Source organism: Neopsephotus bourkii, unplaced genomic scaffold, assembly GCF_033783945.1.
Source record: "Neopsephotus bourkii isolate Nb327-2 ecotype Australia unplaced genomic scaffold, CSIRO-AGI_Nbou_v1 NB_1629, whole genome shotgun sequence".
Taxonomy (NCBI): domain Eukaryota; kingdom Metazoa; phylum Chordata; class Aves; order Psittaciformes; family Psittacidae; genus Neopsephotus; species Neopsephotus bourkii.
The window spans coordinates 394,727-418,688 of NW_026902104.1; the positions used below are offsets into that span (position 1 = coordinate 394,727).

General features: G+C 36.9%; 1 protein-coding gene across 1 annotated transcript in view; it reads right to left on the reverse strand.

The window, feature by feature from the left end:
- ULK4 (unc-51 like kinase 4) overlaps positions 1-23,962 on the reverse strand; it is a 185,473-nt gene that overhangs the window by 128,862 nt on the left and 32,649 nt on the right. Inside the window, exons 18-23 of the mRNA XM_061373135.1 lie at positions 21,581-21,688; positions 18,708-18,791; positions 14,163-14,324; positions 11,175-11,357; positions 6,130-6,257; positions 4,000-4,133 (exon numbers count right to left, since the gene is read on the reverse strand). Of these exons, the coding sequence (XP_061229119.1) occupies positions 4,000-4,133; positions 6,130-6,257; positions 11,175-11,357; positions 14,163-14,324; positions 18,708-18,791; positions 21,581-21,688 (799 nt within the window). The remainder of the gene's footprint in view (positions 1-3,999; positions 4,134-6,129; positions 6,258-11,174; positions 11,358-14,162; positions 14,325-18,707; positions 18,792-21,580; positions 21,689-23,962) is intronic.

Below are 23,962 nucleotides of genomic sequence, written 5' to 3' on the forward strand. Positions count from 1 at the left end.
TTCCCAGCTCAGTGCTCACTCAGCCAGGCCAATTTCCTGCTCTGGCTACAGAGGCAGGCGCACAAATGTGACCTCTGGGAAAAGGTGAGGATAGAAACATCAGGCAGGTGCAGAAGCAAAGATGAAAACCCCTCTTGGCAGGGTGAACATACACTGGCTTTAGGTGGCTACATATACATGGAATCATATTCTTGAAATTCTATGAATGCAATTCTATTTCCAGTGAAATGAAAAGCAAATTTCTCATGACATTCCAGCTGAGCAAGAGCTGAGTTCATCATGATTAGTGGGTGACATCATGCTCAAGCAGTATGTTTTTTCCTGCAGCATAGTACCACTGGAAGAAAGACACAAGCATCCCCCCCCCCCATAAAAGATCCCTCCACCAGCCACGCACACGTACATTGTCATAGAATCATAAAATGGCTTGGGTTAGAAAGGACCTTAAGATCATCCAGTTCCATGGGCAGGAACACCTCACACTAGACCAGGTTGCTCCAAGCCCCATCCAATCTGGCCTTGAACACTGCCAGGGATGGAGCATTTGCAACTTGCTTAGGCATTCTCATACACAGGATTAACTATAATGCAAGTGACCTAAAGCAACCTAAATTCTCATCTTCTCATAAAAGAGATAGCAGCAGGTTAATAAGAGAACTTATTTGCCCCCATAGCAAACCTCCAACAAAATAATGAGGGAACACAATTTTAACTGCAATAGGGAAAATTACACTTCAAACTTCAGAAGAAACGTACAAAAAATCAAGGAACATTACGCTGAGTTTGTATTACATTGTCCCAGTAAAAGCAAGACTATGCATGGGATAAAGAACAGAAGCAGCTAGAGAAAACTCACAGTTCACATGCAAAGAAGGAAATTCTGTCCCTATAGCCTGAAAATATTAAAAGCTAAATCCTGTCTTGAGGACACTTACTGTATTTTTACCCTAATGAGAGCTGCACAAAACTGTAAAAAGGAAGTCACAGAGACATTATACAAATAAAGAATATGATTCAATATTTTATATTATTTTTATGCCAGAAAAGGCCCTTCCTTTCAGAGTAAGTCACACTTTATTCATGTTGAATAATACTAATGCTTTTTTTCTGTTCCCATGGAGTTCAGTTTTCAGCATAAGCAGGAATGGCAGATCCTGGCACTAAAATAGATTGTAAAAATATCTAGCCTGGAAGATTTGATTTGTTCTATAATATGCTGCTGAAGAAAAAAAGAAAGCATTGCCTAAAACTTTCCAAATACATAAACCAAAAGATGGATTTTTCATCAACACGTTTGTGTTTGAATTACTCATAAGAGTGTAATTCAACAAGACCTCTCTGCGACTAGCAACAAAGAATTTGCTGAACAATCTCCCTACGTTTCAAGTCCTATATAACCATCACATTTGCCAATTTTGCAGTTGATAGATACGGTTACTTTCATTTTCAGTATGATTTAAGCAAATTATACTTACTTCCTAGAAGAGATTAAATAATATAAAAGCAGAAATACAATTACTTTCTTCCCTACAAGTGAACACTTTAAAAATTATCCACACAATTAATAATTTATTTCATGTGTTTCAGTGTATCTTTAGGGCTCATTTCTACAATTTGTGAATCTGTTTGGGTTATAGCTACATCTGGTGGAAGAAGATGGGATCAGTAAGGAGCTTATATAATTGCATATCAAACAAACAGCTAGGATTAATTCTAAACCAACAGTTAAACTGCTTTAAGTGTTCCAGTTTGCAGATCTGGTTTTTTAATTAGGAGCTTTTACCCCCTCAAGCAAAACATGTTCCTTTATCATACTCAGAACAATAAAATGCCTTCTGACAAATGTGCACAAATATGGACAGATAATCTTAATAAAAGCAGTAAATACACAATCTAGCTTGGAAAGGAAAACAAAGTGTAAAGATTATGCTTGGTATAGCAGGTGTCAACAGTGCATTGAAACTGTGCATCAGGAGTAAAAATCCCAACAGAATACAAATTAAAGCAATTGATGTATTGGGTATTATAACGGTAGATATTTGATGGTCAGTACTTCCAGGTTCTGAGGAAGTATCAGGATCTACTCTATCAACTGCATATAGTACATACAAAGAGCAGGAGGTGAATTTCTGCCTCGAACGTTTATAGTGTGAGACTTTCAAATCACAAAATATAACCAATATGCAAACCCTGGGTAGAAAAAAGGGATCAGGTGTTTGCAGGAAGGCAAAAATTTGCATTGATATAGGAAGTAAAGTTGCTTTTAAAATAGCAGCATGACATTTAGGTCTACTGACCTTTGCAGTGCTACCAGTTCCTTTTCAGTATTCTAGTGATAATGTAGAGAAGATGAAAAATAAAACAGGTATCATCTCATCAGAAAATAATTTCATGAAGAAAATGTTTTATCATTCAATGACAAAGCACATACAATCAGAGGTGGGTTTGCTCCATTTCTTTTCCTGAATACTCCCAGCATTTCCTTCCTTGTCTCTTATTTAGCCTTCTTACTCTATTCTATGGCACACACCCCCCCCTCAAAGTTTTAATTAGAATTTTAATGATGATTCAGACTGGCCACACTGATTTCTCCTTCATTCTTTCTGGTCTCTTCCTTTCCTTGCCTCCAGCCCTCCACCCTTCCCTCCACTGACTTCCTTCCCTTCTTCCCCACCACATTACTTCCCTTTCTTCCAATCCTCCTCTCTCCCCTTCTCTCATTTCCCCTTCTCCTTCTTCCCTTTCCTCCCTAACTTACTTCCTTCCATCTTTCATTTCTTCTTTCATTCACTCCTAATCATTTTTTTTCCAAACAACGCCCTCATTTTTCCTCATAAACTGTATAGCACAGCTTTTTCCAGGAAAGACAATCCCACCATTCTTCCTCATCTAGGATAATTCCTGTGACATTTCTTTCATTCACTATCAACCCTATATTCAAATCTCAACAATAGATTCTCCTTCTTTTTGTCAAGAATTTATCTATTTCTTCTGTACAGATGGCCACAATTCTCATCCTATTTCATCATCATCTCTTGACTGACTCCCCAGACTCTTGAACCTATTTCTTTCTACTTCAGTTTCTTCCCTGGTTGTCCAGCGAGTCCAAATTATGCCCTTCAATTTGCAAGTTTTCTCCCTTTTCCACGTGTGTCTTTCACTGCTCCTTCTGAAAGTCCCCTCCTCCCCTTGTCCCACTAGGAGCATATTCAGTGATGACAGGACTTCAGCTGCTACACCCAAGCAAATTTCTGCTGGAAAATACAGGATAAGGGGTAACGGATTCAAACTTGAACAGGGGAAGTTTAGATTGGATATAGGGAAGAAATTCTTTACTGTAAAGGTGATGAGGCACTGGAATGGGTTGCCCAGGGAAGTTGTGAATGCCCCATCCCTGGCGGTGCTCAAGGCCAGGTTGGACAGAGCCTTGGCTGACATGGTTTAGCGTGAGGTGTCCCTGCCCATGACAGGGGGTTGGAACTGGATGATTTTAAGGTCCTTTCCAACCCTAATGATTCTATGATTCCTGACTGAGCTGACAGGGCTTACCATTCACCAAATGCAAAACATTAATGGGAAGTGTAGGTTGGATGTAAGAAGATGCTCTTTACTGTGAGGGTGCTGAGGCGCTGGCACAGGGTGCCCAGAGAAGCTGTGGCTGCCCCATCCCTGGCAGTGTTCAAGGCCTGGGTGGACACAGCCTTTGGTGACATGGTCTAGTGTGAGGCACACTGCCCATGGCAGGGGGTTGGAACTGTATGATCTTAAGGTCCTTTCCAACCCAAACCCTTCTGTGATTCTATGATTAATATAGAAAATCACGCATTCCAGTCCAAATTACCCGATCATGACATAACTAAAAAATTCATGAAGTTGGTAACATGGAAACTTCACATAATCAGATTAATACAGTCTTTCCACCTGCATATGGTAAGAGGTATTTGTTTCTTGAGGGAGTAATCAAAGGCAAGATTTGTTCAGTTAACCAAGTGAATTTACCTAGAATTCCTGGCAGCTCCTGCACAATGTGACATATGAGAAGATCCAGGCATTTTGACAGGTATTCACTGCTGCCTTGCTGCTCTTTTCCTGGTGTGGTCTTTCTGCTGTCTCTTTCAATATACATCACGAGTCTATATTTAAGCAAGTACAAAACATTACCTCTCATTATAAAATATATGGCACTTTACCTCCAAAATACTTCTGACCCAGACATGTACAATATCTGCAGTTACAAACAGACAATGCATTTGGTTTGGCTCTGTAGTTTTCTTGAAATTTTAGACTTGTTTTCAAATAAATTAATTTTAAGAATAACAACAAATGATTGAGTCAATGAACAAGAGGAAGGAAACTCTTAAGCTACTATAGGTGCATCGCTATTAGTTTAGATGAATATATGATGCTAACGTAAGGAGCAAATCTCTCTGCAGACTTAGAAAGAGACTAGGCAAAGATGTGTAATATAAGCAAAAGACTAAAGGCATTCATTCTCAACATGTAAAACTTCCAGAAGCAAAAGTAATTTACGTCAAAGTAACAAGAGATCCAGCTTTCAGCCAAAAAAAGTCATACATACATAAATAATACTCCAGGCTATCAAAATGTTAGCACTAGTTGGAATGGCCATATTGAAAGAGACAGAAGTCCAAACCAACTTTATATCCTTTATCTAGATATCTGGCATTTTTAAAGACAAACTCAGTGCTTATATTCTAACTGCTAAGCGCTAGACAGCTGTGCCATCCCGCAGAACTATGCTAACTGATTTATTAGCCATTGGCTAACTTACAAGAGCTTGCTTTAATAATACACCTGTAACAGAATGCTCCAGGCAATATTTTAAAACACTCATTTGAATAGACAGAAGGGCCACACTTCCCTTTAGGGGAATAATATTGACATCTTTGTTTCACATTTGAACTCCCTGGAGGGCCTATGCAAAGAATCAGTACTGGTGAGTGAAATCCATGCTCTGGATTTTAAGGATGTACTTCAGTATTATATATTTTTTTTTAAACACCCTTCTTATAATGAATGCTGTTTTATAGAGGTGTGAAAACAACTTATTTAAGCTGCCTCAAGCATACATAACAAAACTGCAGGACTCACAAACAAAAAATGTTACCCTACGAAAGTTGTATTTCCATCAAAAAGCCAGTTTACCTCACGAAATAAAAACTACCCAAGAATGCATTTTTTGCAGGATTAGGTCTGCATGACTGTTATGGAATACTATAACTCACCTTATCCTTCCAGAACTATGCTGCAAAGATAGAGATATATCAAAAGATTCCCTTTCACTTCTGGAATAGCCCTGACACAACCCATTCAGCTGCACCTCCCAGAGACTATGGAGACATCTTTTTCTTGCAGTCTCTGGAAATTGCATTAAATTACAAGGAATTTTGGTCTGCCTGGTAGAACTCCTTAAAAATGTTTTAAGTGTCTTTAATATAGAAAAGTTGGATGTTTTAAATTTAAGTGGTCTAAATCCCTCTAGCATTTCCAGACAACCAAGTAGTTTTTACTTAGAAACTCTTTAACTTTAAACAAAAACTTGACAAAAGAGTTTTTTTATGTTTGGAGCTTTTTCTTCCAGAAAACACTTCCATCATTTAGTAATCATCCAAATCTATATGGAAATATGTTTAGATATGTTTATGTTTTACTTAAAATAGGCTGGATAGAGTTCAACATGAATGGTTCTATTGCTGAGAGGGGCTCATTTTTTCAAAGCATGTTTTAGTCAATCCCATTTGAGAAGCATATAAAATAAGTTCATTTATTCTAAGAAAGATACAAAGTTTATGTAACCTCATCAATTCTCACTTTTTGCCTTACCCAAAGCAAAATCTGCTCCTTCTAATGCTTACTGGGACCAGAAGTTACTTTAAGAGACTCTCCCAATAAGATAGTGTTTTCCCCTTGTGAATAATCATCACCTGATGACCCCAGACAAAAGAGAACACTCTTTTCTTGATAATCTCATGAATAAAAGGCTTCATATTACACAGAAAAGTTCACTTCTAAAACACAGGCTCAAAAATACCACCCATTTTAAAGTATTTCAGGTATGACTCTGAAAATACGCATCACATCTCTAATCATCTTCCATTACTACTTTACCTTGCTTGACAAGTGAGTAGCAATGTCTCTCTGTTATTAACTAGAACTTGTAGCAGGACCAGAAAGGCTTTTGCTCGAATAAAGGTTGAAGGACTTTCAAGCAAACGAGTAATTGTAGTCACAAAATCCTTGGTGGAAAGAAACACAAGGACGTTAACATGATTTTATGGCAAAAGGTTACTTGCGCTGTATTTTAACATTATATACATGTAAAGTTTGCTCATTTTCGTGTGTTTTGTATGAGTAATTTAATTTTCATGTCACTCATAGGAAAAAATAAATCCATAAGCCAATACTAAATATGTTCTGCTCAAGACCCAGTGCAAAGGTGCTTTGTACATCTCTCTGAAGCTGCAACATGCAAACACTGCATAATGCACTTGGTCTAAAATGGCACAAAATAAAACTACAAAATGTGACAGTTTAAAATGCCTTACCTTAAGGATAAATGTAGGCTATTTTAATATATTTTTAAGAGAAAACTGAATGATTTTCAACATACATAAATGTTTCAGCACAAATATGATTAAATATTTACCTGCTAACTCCTATACATACAGGAAGATTAAAAACAACTTTCTTGGATACAACTATGTCTACAACATAACCTAAATTGTGCAACAGATGCTCCAAATAGGTGGAAAAACTGTTTCAACCTTCTCTGATTGTTCCTATCTTAATAAATTTTGCATTCCTTAAGTGGAGAACATCTTTGCAAGGAACCACCTGAATTAGAGCTTGGGAAGAAAGAAAAAGCATAAAATGCAAGCAGTAAGGCCATGACTTTCCTAATCCACTGACTACATTCTTTTCCTAGCATAAAATCAGTTCATAAGAAGCTATGATCCTTGCTAACTCCTTCCTCCTGTAAATCCAAATGAAAGAGTAACTTTAAAAGTTAAACTAAGGTAGTGATAAATGAAGAATAACCAAGAAATGTTTCCCTTCAGAAGCTTAAGAGCGGATAGCTGACTGGATTCTGAAATCACAGCTTGCTGCTTTTATTCTCTAGCTCCCCCTATTTTGCCCTACAAATTGAAATTTACAATTTCAATTGTAAATTGACTTTCTTCTGTAGTTTCTGGAATGTGGCCTGACACATGGAAAGATGCGAGATTCATGTGTAGTGCCTCAGCTTCCAAGGGAATAAAGCTGAGCATCAGGGGAAGGAAAAAAGAGGTCTTACATTATCAATAACAGATATGAGTTATAGAAAGCATAAGATTATATCCATTTATGATCTGTCCAATGACACGTTGACATACCTTCAGGAGTTGTAACTGCTGTAAATGTGAAAGGTAAATGAAAAAGGGAACAAAGGGGGGAAAAAGAGAGGGAACGCGGGAGGAAAAACAGGAAAGGAGAAAAAAAAAGGGAAAGGGAACAATCCCATGAACAAACCATATGGGGATGGGGTTTGTTCCTATGAGGAATAAAAATATCTGCTACTCATCTGTACTACTCTTCTATGTAGAACAATTGGGTTGTTTTGTAATAAACAATACAGAACACTTGATATAATTTATTAGAAACAGCCTTTGCAACAATTAACTATACCTCTTACAGAGGCTGGAAAAAGAACAGGAGTGTTAAGAGCTGGCCAACAAACCATCAGCTCTTACTCTGATACGTACTTAACACTGCCTTCAAAAGCCGTCAGCATAGACAGCCACTACATAAATCTCTGAAAAACAAACTTGTTAATTATTGTAGAACTGTCTTGTATCTCTGTAATTTATTTCATGAACAGAAGAGATCCTCAATCTTGTGGTTAATAAGCATAATTTGTGGAAACAGACTGCTTTAAACACTTCAACAGCTCATGAAGCACGGCTTGTAGCTCCTCCAGTACAAACCTGCAGTGCTGACGTTCTTAAATTACTATCTACTGAAAAGCAAAGGCAGGAGTCTTAATAAAGTGGGTTTAAGGAGGGAGGAAGGAGTGATTCTTCATTTGTGGTTTGGTTTGCTGGTTTTGGTTTCTGTTTGGGTTTTTTGCTTGTTTGCTGTGTTTTTTTAACAAAATTACTGAACCCAAAGAAATTTTTATGTTAAAAAAAAACAACATAAAGACTTACTGAAAAAGTATATATAACGCAATGCTTCCTACTAATATAAATAGACTTGACAGACTAAGTACAGGGACACCATTACAAAGACACAAAGGAGGCCACAAGGATGCTCAGGGGCTGGAGTACCTCTCATATGGAGACAGGCTGAGAATATTGGGGTTGTTCAGCCTGGAGAAGGGAAGCTGCGTGGAGACCTCAGAGCAGCTTCCAGTGTCTGAAGGGGGCTACAAGGATACTGGAGAGGGACTCTTCATCAGGGACTGTAGTGATAGGACAAGGGGTGATGGGTTCAAACTGAAACAGGGGAAGTTCAGGTTAGATCTAAGGCAGAAGCTCTTCCCTGTGAGGGTGCTGAGGCGCTGCCACAGGGTGCCCAGAGAAGCTGTGGCTGCCCCATTTGTGGCAGTGCTCAAGGTCAGGTTGAACAGAGCCCAGGGTGACACAGCCTAGTGTGAGGTGCCTCTGCCCATGGCAGGGCATTGGAACTGGATGATCTAAAGTCCCTTCCCAACCCAAATCATTCTGTGATTCTACGATTCTAGCTTCAAACCAAAGCACATCTATATTCAGCCCTCATGCTCTGGAAAGCAAGAATATTCTTCTATTTAATGCCATAATTGGATATGACCAAGATAAAAAGAGACTATTGGCAGGGAAGTGAAGAAACAACCCAGTTGTGACAATGGATTGCTGCAACTACCTGAGTAATTTTACTTCTTAGTATTTGAAAAAAAACCCAAAGAAACAAAGCTCACCCCACCCTATTATCTGACCTCTGACAGAACCTAAGTGCATTTGAAAAGATGAATGAGTGGTTTTCACTCACTCAAAGGTGAACTCTTGGCAGCCAAACAAAAGTAATTATCAGTGGTTTGGGGTTTTCCTTATCTACTGCTGTAGTGTGGCAAAGATTTTGGATTTTGAGTTCTTTTTCTACACTTCATATTTAAAATGTCATTTCAGCTTTATTTGTTTTCAAGACAAGAAAATAAACCAGAAAGGACTGGTATCAGAGAGGTACAAAACCCAGCCCCTTTTAGCTACTGCAGTTCTCTGAATATTTATACCAGCACAAATGACCACAGAACTGCATTTCTCTTTCGCTTTTGGCTTTTATTTTGTATCTGGTTTCATCACTGTTCTTGAAGGGAGTAGAAAACAAGGGCAGCCTGAAGTCTTGTAAGCTAAGGGAGTTTCCAGATAACATATAGAAAGTTAAATGATCTCCACCTTGAATTTATGTCCTTAAGCATCTTTTAATATATTGGTTTGCAGCCATACAAAAAAGCTAATCACAACCTTGTCACTACCTCCTGCATAATGCTGAGATCCTTCTGCATCTTACAGTATACAAAAATCATACAGGAGGCAAAATGATGTGTAGGCCAACACTAGCCACTTGTTTTTGCTTTTCCCTTCTCTCATTAAGGTAGACTTGTGCGTCATGCTCATGGACTATTAAAAGTTGCATGGATTATTAAATTCAGATTTCAGCAAGAAAACATTATTCCCTGCAATGTGATAGGACCTGGCAGTCCTATCCAGGAGCAGGATTATACTTCTAGATCTTATTCAAGAAAACCAGAAATCTATTTTCTGCCTCCAAAATCCTAAACTATAATTTAAGCAAAATAGATATCTCGCTCAACTAAAACTCTCTCTCTCAACTGAATCCTAAAAGACTGTTACAGATAAGATCTAGTTGGCGACTGGTCACAAGTGGTGCCCCTCAGAGCTTGGTATTAGGGCCAGTTTAATACCTTCATTGATGATCTTGGATGAGGAGACTGAGTGCAGCCTCAGTAAACATTTAGTCTGGAGAGGAGAAGGCTCATAAGGGGGGGATAAGACGCACCTTATCACTCCCTACAAGTGCCTTACAGGAGGTTGTAGTGAGGTGGGGTCGGTCTCTGCTCCCAAGGAACAAGGACAGGACAAGAGGAAAGGGCCTCAAGCTGCAGCAGGGCAGGTTTAGATGGAGCTGAGGAACAATTCCTTCCCCAGAGGGTGCTCAGGCATTGGAACAGGCTGCCCAGGGCAGGGCTGCAGTCACCGTCCCTGCAAGTGTTCACACAGCGTGGAGACGAGGCCTCGGTGCCATGGGTTAGTGGTGGCCTTGGCAGTGATGGGGAACTGGATGGGTGGACTGGATGAGCTTGAAGGTCTTTCCCAAGCTGGTTGGTTCTATGATTCTATGACAGTCAGGGTACAGCACACATTACAGCAGAGTATCTCATGAAAACACAAGCTAGAGTTCCTATTTCCTTTGTGATTTGTACCTTCTCCAAGCAGTGGGAGATTACTTTTCTTCTTGAATTTTGCAGACTTACTATCAAAAAAAAAAAAACCAACCCAAAACCAACACTATTTTTCTAAATATGGAATAATTTGGTGATCAAAATAAAAAGTTTTAATAGTCTCTTCCAAAAATTATACTAGACATAAATCAGAAACCGTAGTTTTATTCAGTGACACTACAAAGAAAACCCTAAGTTATTAGAATGCTAATTTCTGCAAGATATTTCATCTACAAATTGGCCTGAGGTCCTTTAAGAAGAGCATAAAGGATGGCTTTAGATTCAGCCAGGACATTCATTATTTTCTCTTTTAAATGCCTGGGAGAGCTATGTCAAATAGCTGTCCCCATGCTTTTCTTATTGTTTTTCCTTAAGACTGTTATCAGTTACGGTCAGGCTAGAGTCTTCCGATTTGACTGAATTCCAGCTGCAATAGCAATTTATATACCCATTAGTACCATCTCTTTAAGATCTGTGAGAAAGAAAAACTATATGCCTCATTATTTAGATTTTAAGCAAAAAATACATAATAAGCACATTCCTCATTTCCTGCTATTCAGACACATAAATGCCACCAAGTCATGCATTCAAAAGCACAAAAGCACTACCAGAATCAATTTTAACTTTCCATTAGTGAAATCCCATGCCAGTGAATAATATTAATCTGAAATCAAACCTTTTCTTGAACCAGCCTCTGTAGGTGAATCCCACATGACAGCATTGCCAAAAACATGGTGAGCATGTACTGCTGAATTTTGGATATTCCATTTGCCAAGGAATTTAGTACAGCTGGTAATCCCACTTTTTCAATGACACTCTGGAAAGCATTAGGTGAGCGACGAGTAATTCTGCATAAAGCCTACAAAAGTGGAAAAAAAATAGTTATTCTATGGGATTATGATCTCAAGAAAAATAGGGAGAGTAAAAACAGGTGGAGACTTTCCAACAGTTTAGGAATATAGAGAATCCATACTGTTCCATTCATAAGACAAGTATTAGGGAAAAGGCTGCTTATCTTGAGAGACCTAGAATTCTTCTAGATACACTGCTATGCACTCCATGCAGCTGAAACTAAAATACTCGGTATAACAACATCAACTCATACAGAATCACATTACTCTTTCCTTCTGGAGAACAATAATGATGAAGCAGGTTTGCCCATGCTTGAGTTTTTATCAAGCACAGAATGCAGGCAGCATCAGATAATGCTGCACTAGAAATGAACATTGGCAGCAGAAAACACAGAGCTGGCACACACCACACAAATCCTTGTCACCCATAAAAGTGGGAATCTTTGTTTTCTCTGTTTATGGACTACAATCTGATATGTAGTAGTTCATCATTCACCATCTTTAGTTGTAGATACTACTTTAGGTCTAGATACAGTGTTTAGTATAGTAAACATGCAAACTAATCTCCAAATAATTGATTCACAAGTATCAGTGACTAAAACAATTCTAACAGAAAGTGTCTGTACCCAAGTGAAGCAAGCACAAATCTGTTCAGTGCATACTAACTTAGCTATTTCATAGCAAACACCACCAAATGGCCTCCAGGGTGGATTAATCTCAAGTCAACACAGCTTTTCCTTTTGATATTCCTGGAAATACAACCTTCAAGATACTGTAACTGCTTTTGTTCTCTCCAGATAAAGACTCTTTAGACATTTAAAATTTCATTTTCCTCATTAGGATAGGAAAACAGATTATTTCAATTTGATACATGTGAAAATCTGAATTGGTTTTATGGAAAAACTCTAAAGGCAACTTTCTTCTTGAAAAGTAGGCAATATTACCACTTCTTTGTTCTCTTCAGACCAGCTATATTTAGATATTGCTGCTTACTTGGAGTGTATTCAGTAGCCAGGTTTCATCAAAGAGCAACTACAGCCAATTAAATCCACAGAATACTATCATCAGGGAAGAGCTTTCCTTGTAAGAACCTCAGAAACTGCCCAGTTTTACAGTGCATTTAGAAATATTACTCAAAACACTCTTAAAAAAAATAGAAAGGAAGGTATAAAAGACAATAAATAAAGAACTTATGACTTTCAAACAGCTATTTTATTGACACTATTCATCTACTCTGATCCTGTTCTTCCTTATCCTTTCTGGTCCAGTAACCATATCGATTGCATCCTTTTCTTTTTCTCCATGGCCCACACCTTTTAAAACACACAGTCCATCTCAGCTTGTTACTACAGCATGCTCTATTTCCCCAAGGATACAATCCAGCTCTCCACCTCTAGTCCGAGTTCTCAGAACAAGAGTGTGCAGGAGGTATGTGCACCCACTAAACTTATTCTCAAGGGTCACATTACCAGTGAACTGCTGGGACCTAGTGTCAAAGCAACATGGAGCTAACTTGGAATGCTGACATGGTGTATACAAATTTGCCAGTGCCTCAGCTCTCCGCTACAGACCTCAAAATGTCCCTTATAGCAAAAGTAATGGGAGGAAAGAGAATTTTGCAGACTTATTTAAATAATATGTAAGAGAAATCAGAACTCTCATCTCCAGTCTTATACCATACATACAGTCTTGATGCAAGCATAAAAATTCACAGATCAAATAGGTAAAAGCCTCAAGAAGAACTTTTCTGAATAAAGCAGCCAACCAGCCAGACTTACAAGCAAGCTTAAGCCATAAATGCTCTGTATAAAGGTTAAACATTATTTTACATTTTTACCCATATAAGCTCCAAGACTAAGTTTTTACAAAGAATTTCAGGTGCCACAGAACAAAGGCTTTTGTAATGTATATTTTACTAAATAAGTTTATGGTTCAAAAAGGCCAACACATTCTCCCAGTATCTGAGCAGTTTATTTCCTAGGAAAGGCTCTGCCACAAATGCACACTGAGGTAAATATTTAATATATACTTGTATCTTTGAAAATGGTAACTTGATTCCACCATCTACCTCTTCAGCTATATTTTTATTCTCTCTCCTTTATTACCTCAATGCTAGATGTGTCTATGCCCATACTGCTGCTGCAGCAACATTACCATTTTCCATCTGGGAAGCCAACAGTAAACTCATTAGTGAGCCTGAGCTCTCCTCAGGAAATGAGCATCCAGTTACCACACGTAATTTAAATTAAATCAACTTACTGCTCAGGCCTCGGATATTACCTGTACTGGGGGGTATGGTTAAACTCACAGCCCTGCTAGGTGTTTTCTACCTCATAAATCTTATTGTTCCAAACCTGCTTGCATGTCATAGCTCTGTTTGTCTTCTCACCCTGTATTAACTTACAAATTCAGGGCAAAGAATAACCCTGGTGATTTTATAGGAAGTAACACAGTGATTTCAAATACACCTTCTGAGCTAAAGTCCAAGATAGAAAAAATAAACATTTTTCATGTAAAATACCATGCAAAAAAAAAAATCAGTTTTGCAAAAAGTCAATTATTTGAAAGATTAAATGTTTCAGGATCACCATCATAAAAAACGTATGTTCCAAAAAATGATGACTCACAGGAACTTTTCATAAGCACTGTGCAGATTTCAATTTCAGAAACTTCGTAAATATGTTTCAATGTAATCTGAAATGTAACCACATATACATACAGTAAACATGCTCAAACCCATCTCCATTTCAATTCAGAACCATCTGAAAAATAAAGCCCACAACATTTCTGTATCATAAAAGCAAATTCCTCACCGAAATAGCAGTTATCTTCAAAGAATCTACTGTAGAATGTGTGAAAAGGTACCACAAGATAGGTCCAACTTCTCCTGTAATAAATCCTTGTGCATGGCAAGAGAGAGTAGTGCAAACGTTTTCAATTATCTTTGCTGCCAAATGGTTCACGACCCGATCTTCCTATAGGAAGGAGAGAAAAGGAAAACTCATATGCAAATGTTTCTAATGTTTCTGATTTCAGTTCAAATTATTGCCTATGTCCGTATTTTATTCTGTGTTTATTGCCTTAGTGTGGTTTTTTTATTTGATGCTTGCCAAAGTCATTTCACAGGAAACTTCACTTTCCAAATGTGTTTACAGATCCTACTTCGACCCCACTTTCCCTTCTACTGCAATGGAAATTTAATACGAGTATAAATTAACACAAAAGCTTTCAGCTCCAAATTATTACCCAAAATGAAAAAATACAATGGTTTTGTTATGATAGAGGCTTTGAATGATCACTGCTTTGTGAATGAATGTCTGAATAACACAATTATGAGACATGGAGTTACATTGGGGAAAAGAAAAAAACAATTACATTAGGAAAAAACAAATACATTAGTAAAAAAAGTTACATTAAGCCCTTTTTATTCAGAATAACCAACAACCCCCTGGAATAAAGAAGAAACCTTCTTGCAAGCCAAGTTATTACGCAACTCCTTTCACTTCTCATAGTCTTCTGAAACAGACAATCCTAACCAATGTATAACATAAACCAACGGGTCCCATTACTACATCAATTCCTAAACTTCCATAGGGGATTCTGAATCCTTCATATGACAATATCTAGTACTATCAATTAGTATTAGTGATAATACTAATCCAATATTTTTATCGCTAAATTATGTCTCGAAAGCCACTGTACATGTAGCTTTAGCATCTACACAATACTACTAATACTACAACGTCCCCATGGAATAAAAAACACCATGTCAGAAGATGATCCATCAGCACATCACAAACATCTCATGGCAGCAGTTCTTTCTCAAGAAACCTGATACTGACTCCAATGGAAGCTTAACAGAGATCACTTAAAAGCAGAGTCTCTACTTAGTCTGACTTCTCCCCCTCACCTCCTCTTAGGATCTCTGCTTTCATTTAAAAGCAGTCTTTACCTGAACAGAACCGGCAGATTCATTGCTAGTGGTTCTTCAGCTGTGCATTGCCTCCCCTTATCTCAATTTTTAACTATGAATAAGTGAAGTCTTTCAACAGTGTCTTAAATGGTATTCTTGAGTTCAGCAATTTTAATATAAGAAGGACAACCAATTTAATTTATCAAGTCTACTTCATAGACTGGCTTCACAAATAATTCATCATAATATCTAATTGATTGCTTTCATAAACTAATCTCCACATTATCCTACTAACCTCTGGATTTCTGACATTTATCTTCACAATTGGAACCACCAACAACTGTGAGCAATGACTATGAAACCTTTCAGAAAGCAGTACAAAAAGCCTGCCAGAAGGAGAGAATTTAGACTTCATTAAAAATATATTCAATATCCACTCTTCCTTCTACTGACTTAGGCCTTCTAAATATAGATACTGATGTAGAAATACTTGGAAACTCTAGTATAATGCTGTTGAAAAAAAAACCCCAAGCTGTATTCATACTTCTCATGCCAACCCTTCCTGTTCTCCCAAAGAACTGCAGCTCTACTCAAAATACTTCAAAGAAATACCAAAGCCAGTTCTCATCTAAACCAGTTACACTCTCTTATAAAACTCTGCTGATTTCTGTAGGCTCCCTTCTGATTTACAGCCATGATATACCAAAGAGGATTTAGGGTTTACAGCCTTAATTACTGCAATATATTGTATCATTTCAATCTATTAAAGACCTAAATACACAAATACACATATACGTGTGCCAAAATTCAGCTTCTCCAAACTGTTATAAATAATATTAATTTTAAATCTTTTCTGTGAATTATCCAGATTTCTGGATTTCAGTCTTTTTTCTTTTTTAAAAAGCTGAGTTAAACATACACATTTATCAAACTGACTGCACGCATTTTAAAATCAAATCCATAATTAAAACATTAATAGTAGAGTTAAATCTCTCTTATATGTGAAGAGATTATTAGGAATGCCAATTGGGACTCTACTACTACTTCAGGCAGGCAGAAACGCTTAATAAATGCATATAATCCCATTTAAAAACCATAATCTATGCAATGGATAACTATCCCTGGCAGTGTTCAAGGCAGGTTGGACACAGGGGCTTGGAGCAACCTGCTCTAGTGGAAGGTGTCCCTCCCCATGGCAGGGAGTTGCAACAGGATGATCTTAAAGTCCTTTCCAACCCAAAGCATTCTATGATTCTATGTATCATGACAGTGCTCTAAAAGCTCAAGGAAAGGGAGCAAATCAAAGTCATCAATGATTCTATATTGATTTGAAATAACTGAATCTGATGGCTATTTCTATTGATTGTTAAAAACAGTGCACTAGGAGTTTTGGAGGCACTGAAGATACAGTCACTATGCAGCCAACATACTACCTAAAAATAGCATAATAGGTCAAGAGAAAATATCCTATGATCTTTTTATATTATATTGTGTACAGATACATACATTTGAGTAAAAGCATAATACTGATAAAGAAACATTGGAAAAGCTGAAAGATTCAGGAAGTAACACTGTATTCCATCATTGCTCTAAATCAATTTCCATACACTTCTTCCTTTAATCTTAAAAGAATAAAAAGAAACTACAAACATAACAATGAAGTAAAGCTGTATCATCCTGAGCATTTGTGATTATAAGAAGTAAGTCTTAATTTGGCAACAATTTGCAATATAAAGCTTTCTCAGAGAAGAAAATGATTTTAAATACCTTTTGCAGAAAAACAAACAAAAAAGATTCTGTCAGTAAACTGGAGAATTGATATCTAAGGAAGAAATTAAAGTGATAACGCATACGATTCAGATCATTACTTTTATATTATATGCAATTCTATCATTAAGTTAAAAAAACAGATGTCCAAAGGAGAAATTGAAGTGGTGATGTGTATAATTCAGACTATTACTTTTTTTTTTTCTAATAGAGTCAATTCTGTCAGTAAACTAGAAAACTGATACCTGAAGAAGAAATAAAAGTGAGAATATATACGAAGGCATTTTTCCACTTGTATTCTCAAATGTAACTTTGTGTTTATGGATATTTTTGATTCTTCCAATGGTGGTGTTCCAGCAAGTTGAGGCTGCTACAACTGAGATGGAGCTATTTGTATTAGTACATTTGCACTGTACTAGCACAAACAAGCTCAAGTACTTAAAACTCTACTACAAACCTCAAGCATCTTCACAAACAGGAGCTGTAGAAATGCACGTCTGTGCCTGGTTAGCCTGGACACAACTTTAAACTTGTGCTTAATTAAATTTAATTCAAACTATTTCATGTCAAACATATCTGGATTCTGTCTTATTTTTCAAGAGAAATATATTAAGATGAACTACTACTAAGAAAAATTTGACATGTTCCAGGACTAAGAAGTGATCTTATTCTATAAGAATAAATTAGTGTCTTACGGATGTGTCAATTTAGTTTCTCTACACTGAATATTCAGAAATAACAAGCCTTCCATTACTAAATTTATAATTAAATAGCTTCTCACTAATGTGCCTTAGAATGACATCTTACTCCCATTATGAGCTGGAAATAGTCCCCAGTACAAACATAGTCATGTGCACTTGATCACCTGAAGGTTTGACGTTAAATAAGCATCTAGACTCTTCCTCTATTAATCACATTCTGCAGGCAATGAAGATCTCAAAACAAGAAGAAAAAATAAAAAGGTGTTTCTCTTGCTTTCCCCCCTCTAGCAATCTCCAACATGTTTTCTGCCTTGAGCTTTGCCTTGGGCAAAAATAAAGTCAAGTGGTCTCATACAAACAGTAAACGTAAACCCTCTACTCAATTCTTTTTCATTTTACAAATTGGAACTATATGCATGTTTTTCTTCCCTTCTTCTAACACAGCTAAGACATCACCATGTCTTACGAAGAATGAAGAATACAGCATAGCACATGTATGAGAATAAAACTAATTACTACTTTTTTGTCCTCAAAAGAATGCTGACAACCCAGCAGGATACCAATCCAGTTTTGAGAAACTGTATCAGCCACTTTAAAACAGGAAGTAAATCTTGCTCAAAGATTGAAGGAAGATGTATAAAAAACAAATTGCAAGAGGACAGTACAATCCATCAGCAGTATCTCAAAAGAAAGCCACAGCATTAATAAATTCCACATTTATTAACAGTAAGTTATACTTACTGTCCCATTTCCAAAACAAACCAAGCAGCAATACATAAATGTTGAATGTACAGAGAACAACACTGCATTCTTGCATTAATCTCCTGCTTAGGTCATGGTCTTCTCATGATTATTTAAATTCAAGAGCAGTCCTTGATTGACAAGGCACTGCAGTGCTGCAGGCTACAATTCTCACACAATGCCTAAAGGGTTATTACAGTGGAGAAATTCTATTGAGGACAATGAAAGAGCCTTACCCCTTCCCGAAGACACCTCATTAGCACAGTATAAGCAGCTGAGGGAACAACCCAACATCCTCTGGGGTGCTCCCTCTTTTCCTCCTGAAATGAAGCCAAAGGCACAAATGATTAAATCAAAAAAATCACAATAATCTCAGTCACATAAAAAAACAGGTAAGAGCTTCTTAATAAGGTTCATGTTAGAAACATTTCAAATTAATATAGGCTATACAATGTATGCAATTACAGGGCAGTACTACTATTTAATGTTATTTCATGTGCAGCACAGAAATTAATATTTTATTAGATGATTTGAGTAGTCTCTAAAATCCGCAACAGAGTTTGTCCTAATATTTCTGGGTTTCATTGATTCTCACTAATTCACGCCTCCCCCCCAAATATTCTTGCACTCTCAATCATTTTAATTACTCCAGAGACAGCTAATTATTAAGAGTTTCTCTTTAAATGTGCTTTAAATGAGCTTCTCTTTAAACGTGAATTAATTATACCAAACAGATGAAATTAATTTGTAAATTTACTTTGGAAAAAAAAAAAGGTTCCAACTCATACAAGGAGATATAAAGCATTTATTTATTCTTACTCTGTGCTATACCCACCAGTACATATCAACACTGTCCTAAAATTTTTATGTATTTTCTTTGAAATCCCCCTATTAGAGAGGCTAAATCACTGCTAGTTGAATCAAGGGTCTAATTCTTCCATTTGGAGCTAATGAACTCCACTCCCCACCCCCAAATAGCCTCCTGTAAAACTACAAGTTTAAAAAAGGACATTTGGATATCATTAAGATTTAACTAAAACCTCCATATCTAGGCTAGTAACACAGGTATTAGTAACTGGAAAAAAATAGCCTGTTTTGGGAAAGTGAAGAATAATAGGCATTGGATGGTGGGAAGATGATAGACCATGTGCAGCTTGTCTTAATAAACAAAGAATGACAAAAGCTTCTTCAGAAATTCAACATTTCTTGAACTCTACTGGTTATATTAGCAAATTGTTCTTAGCATTCTATGTAACCGTTGATACTGAAAAGCAAAGAATGGGCAAGGTGGGGGTTTAACAATGCAAAACCCAATTATACTGTCTAAATTTCCTGAGTTCCGAGTGGCCTACAGTAATACAACATATAGGAGTGATAATGTCAGGCATTTAATTAAAGCAGGGCACACTAACAGGGAAGATTATTACTGAATTGCTTGGAAAAATTAATTTTCCTTCTTCATTGAAAATATATCAACTTTATTTCAACATATATCAATAGAGAAAATGAGTTTGTTACATCTCCTATTTTTTAAGGTTTATCTGTGTTAACTTGGTATTAGAAGGTATGGAACAATTTTCTTTGGAAGCAATTTACAGACAATGATAATGACTGATTTGACATCTGACAGAGACATCAGATCTACTACACTCCACCACCTTCATTTGAGTTAACACTATGCTGTCATTTAATCACAGCTTGCCTTCCAAGGCTTAGTGTATGAGTTTAAGGAAACATAGGTCAAGTTTCAAAGAAGGATGGTAGGTTACTTTCTAACAGTCAAAAGTGGAACCTTCACCTGGAAAAGGCAGGACAAGACTAGGAGTCAAGACAGAATGAGAATGACAGCCGATGCTGGAAGTGGCATGGGTTTGTTTGTAGTCTGATTCATCTAATTTAATCAGAAATTCTGTCATGATTTTCTGCAACCATACATCTAAAATATACTATTAAATAAAAAGTCTTAAGAAATGGTGCAGTCCTGAAACATTAATAGTTCTCCCGTTCTTCAGACTGACTCATGGCTTTCTGCAAGGTTTAGGCTCTACTTGGAAATAAAAAAATACAAAAGGTGTTTGGAATTTAACACCATTCTTAACTACCTACACATTTAATTTTGCTACTTTTTCCTCATAGACCCTGCCGATTTTGATTAAACTTTAGGGTCTGCACCCTAATAACACAAACAGTAAAACAAGGTCAGTGCTTGCTAACCTACAAAAAACAAAGCAAAGACCACATTTTGTGGAACATGCAAAGGAGGGAGAGCATGAGGACAATAAAACACAGAAGATCACCACAAACCCATAACTACAGTAAGGCAAAATACAAATCCATTTGGTACTTTCGTTCCTTTATCAAGTGACCTCACAGACTATTAACAGGACAGCATTTGGAGCAATTAGATGATGCTGTTACTACAAAGGCTTCAGAAAAGCTAGGGTTAAGCTTTTTCTCTTTGAAGTCACTTTTGTTCCTAATAAGTAAAAGGAAGTATTCTACTCTTCTAATAGGTAAAATAAAGGTGAGGGTTTAGAGGAGCTCCTCTTCAATTCCTACTACTGACAGTATTTTTTTCAATACAAATAACCCCTGTTTTTATTTAATGTGAATGTACTAGTTCTAGACTGAAGGTTTAAATCAGTTCTAGTCAGGAATTACTGTAATTCCACTCAAAATTGGTCAGGATTGCTCTATTTCCTTTGTTGTGAATGCCAACATGCTAGAGTGAGGTCTAACATGGACTCGTTATATCAACAGATTGGTATCATAGGCTGTGCTGATAAACCCTATTTAATTGAAGCCTCTAGCTAAGATGTTCTAACCCTTAGATCTGCCCCTGGGAGTCCAGCAGTCATTATGGTGGTATATTAAATTGGTTTATGAAGTTAAAACTCTATACTTGAAGAATGCAATTTAATTAATCCCAGATGAAGCCCTCAATTGCACTAGTATATTTCTTAAAACAGGCAAAGCATCACAGAACACAGAAGGACAATAAACTGTTGAGGATAGAAATGGCAAAGTAATTTGCTCTTTTTGTCTACTTTTGCATGCAAAATATTTGCTCACACTTGTTAAATTTGTAAGGACCATTTGACAGTCTTACCTCATTGGCTATGAGGTAAAGAAGCTCCCCAAGTGTTGGTAGAAGGCATTGTTTCAACTTGCTATTTCTGAAGTTCTCTCTGATGAGTTCAGTTAAAAGTGTAATTGCCTAAAATCAGTTAAAAAAATAAATCATAGAGCAATACATCTTTTCTCAAGCAAGATGTACTGTTAAAGGTAACAAGCTTTATCTGAAATGCCATCTTACTGATTTAGTCTACACTTACGATAAAGAGCCATTTGCAAAGGATTTAATAAGCACGGAAAGACAAGAAAACATAGTCATTGCAAAGCAGATTATATATGCAACGTGGAGAAAAATGCAATAAGGAAACAGCCTAGGAGACAAATTGTCAGCTATCTGTTCTTCCCTTTCTCTCAGGACAACAGAAGTAGATTTGCCAGTCTACTTACTGTTCTATGTTTCTGTAAGTTCTAAACCATCAGGTTACAAAGAGAAACAACAACAAAAACACCCTGATGTTGTCTTAATCAGAAGACAGGAACTCTTCAGGTTTTGTCTCCTGATCTCCAAGTTTACTACAATGCACTGGACAGATCACATTGGTTTTCTGTACTTCAGGAGTTTCTTTTTGAAAAGCAGACATATTTATATATGTGTGTTTATAGTATTTATACTGAGGGAGTGGAGAGAAATTGAAAATTCTCACTCATCTTATGCAGGTGACCTAGTAAGGAATCACTTTCCCAAACATATGGCGCAGATTTCATCCTAATCTTTAATGCTGGACTCATTCATTTATAGAGGATACTCACTATTTTTGAATGCTTATGATCGCTCAAGTACAAGCCTGTATCGCCCGTGATCATATAATGGCCTCTTCTTCTCTACAGAGTGTAGATTTGCCCTCTGTTCACTGAACACACTGAAGTAATAATATATTATCCTAGCACACGACACAGGGGTTCATGGAATACAACACATACTGAACAGGCAGAATGCACCATTAACCAAACTCAAGACCTTCACATGTCTTCTGCAACAAAAGCTATGAAATAGGAAGCTGTAATTCTATATTACAAGAGATTGTGATCATCTATAAGCATAATTATATATACAAATATTTTTTATAAAACACGCTTAATGTTATGTACTATAAATTATTTGTGAATATAGAATTTTAAGAACACTTTTTCAGTATCCCAAAAGGAGCAAGGCAAGCTGTTCCCTTCTCCATCATGTGCACAGATTACTTCTAATCTCCACAAGATTTAAATATTCTTTTATCCTTTCATAAGGAAAAATTTAAGACATAAAGAAAGAATCTGCCCAAAGATTTTGATTCAACATTAAAGGGTGGTATACATTTTAGGTAAAGTACATCACCTGGAAAAACACACAACAGAAAAACCTAATTCATTTTAACTGCATAGTTTGAGGAATAAAGTCTCCTTCTTAACTATGCACTTGTTTTTTTCTCTTCAACTTCCCTATGTTTTTCCTGTCAGAGAAGTAAACAGCAATGAACAGAAAGTCCTGCAGTGTCTGGTAAAGCAGCTGAAATTTAATACATTGCCTACACATTTTGCACTAGCTGTCAAACTGGATAGATATACTACAGTTCTATCAGGAAAAGAAAGAAGAAAGATTCACATCTGAATAGTCATTATCTTCATTTACAACAACGGTATGCAGAGTTGATGCATTATCTGTAGCAGTCTCCAACCCATTTCAAGCTATATCTAGAAGTTTCTCTGCAGTTTTAGGAGTCTGTAAGTGAAAATTACAGCACATTTGAAAAGATAAAGTATTTTATACCTGAAGATGTAAAGTGGCAATGTACAGATTTACAGTATTATTCCATCTTTGATCTATTAGTATGACTGTCAGCAAACATCAGTGGAAATTAAAACCTATTTGTAATTCTGCAAACCTTTACAGTGATAAAAACTGTCTATGCCTCAAGCATAATGGAAATTACTTACTAGTTCATTTTCTTGTGAGTATACACACGTCACATACCGCAGACAAGTAAATGCCAAAGCAATCTCACTTTCCTTGGAGGAAAGCACCCACTAGGCTAAGAAAGTACATTGTGCTTACATTGCCACTAACCAGAAAAGAAACTACACTAATATTTATACCAAGTACTCAAGGCGAGCAGCCTTCTCTGAACATCTAAAGCATGCTGCCTACCTCCCTTCTCAGTAGGACATGAATAGTTAAAACACTACAAAGGGCAAGTGCACTTAATCAGAGGTTGGATCCACATGTACCTGTGATTCACTGCACCTCAGTGAAAGCTGGTGAAATACCCTGCAATAAACAAGTGGCTTGAGACTGAAGAGCTGGGCAGCAAGGTGGAAACACACTTTTGCCAAACTGTTCTACGGCATCCAGATACAGAAAGAAATGGTCTGA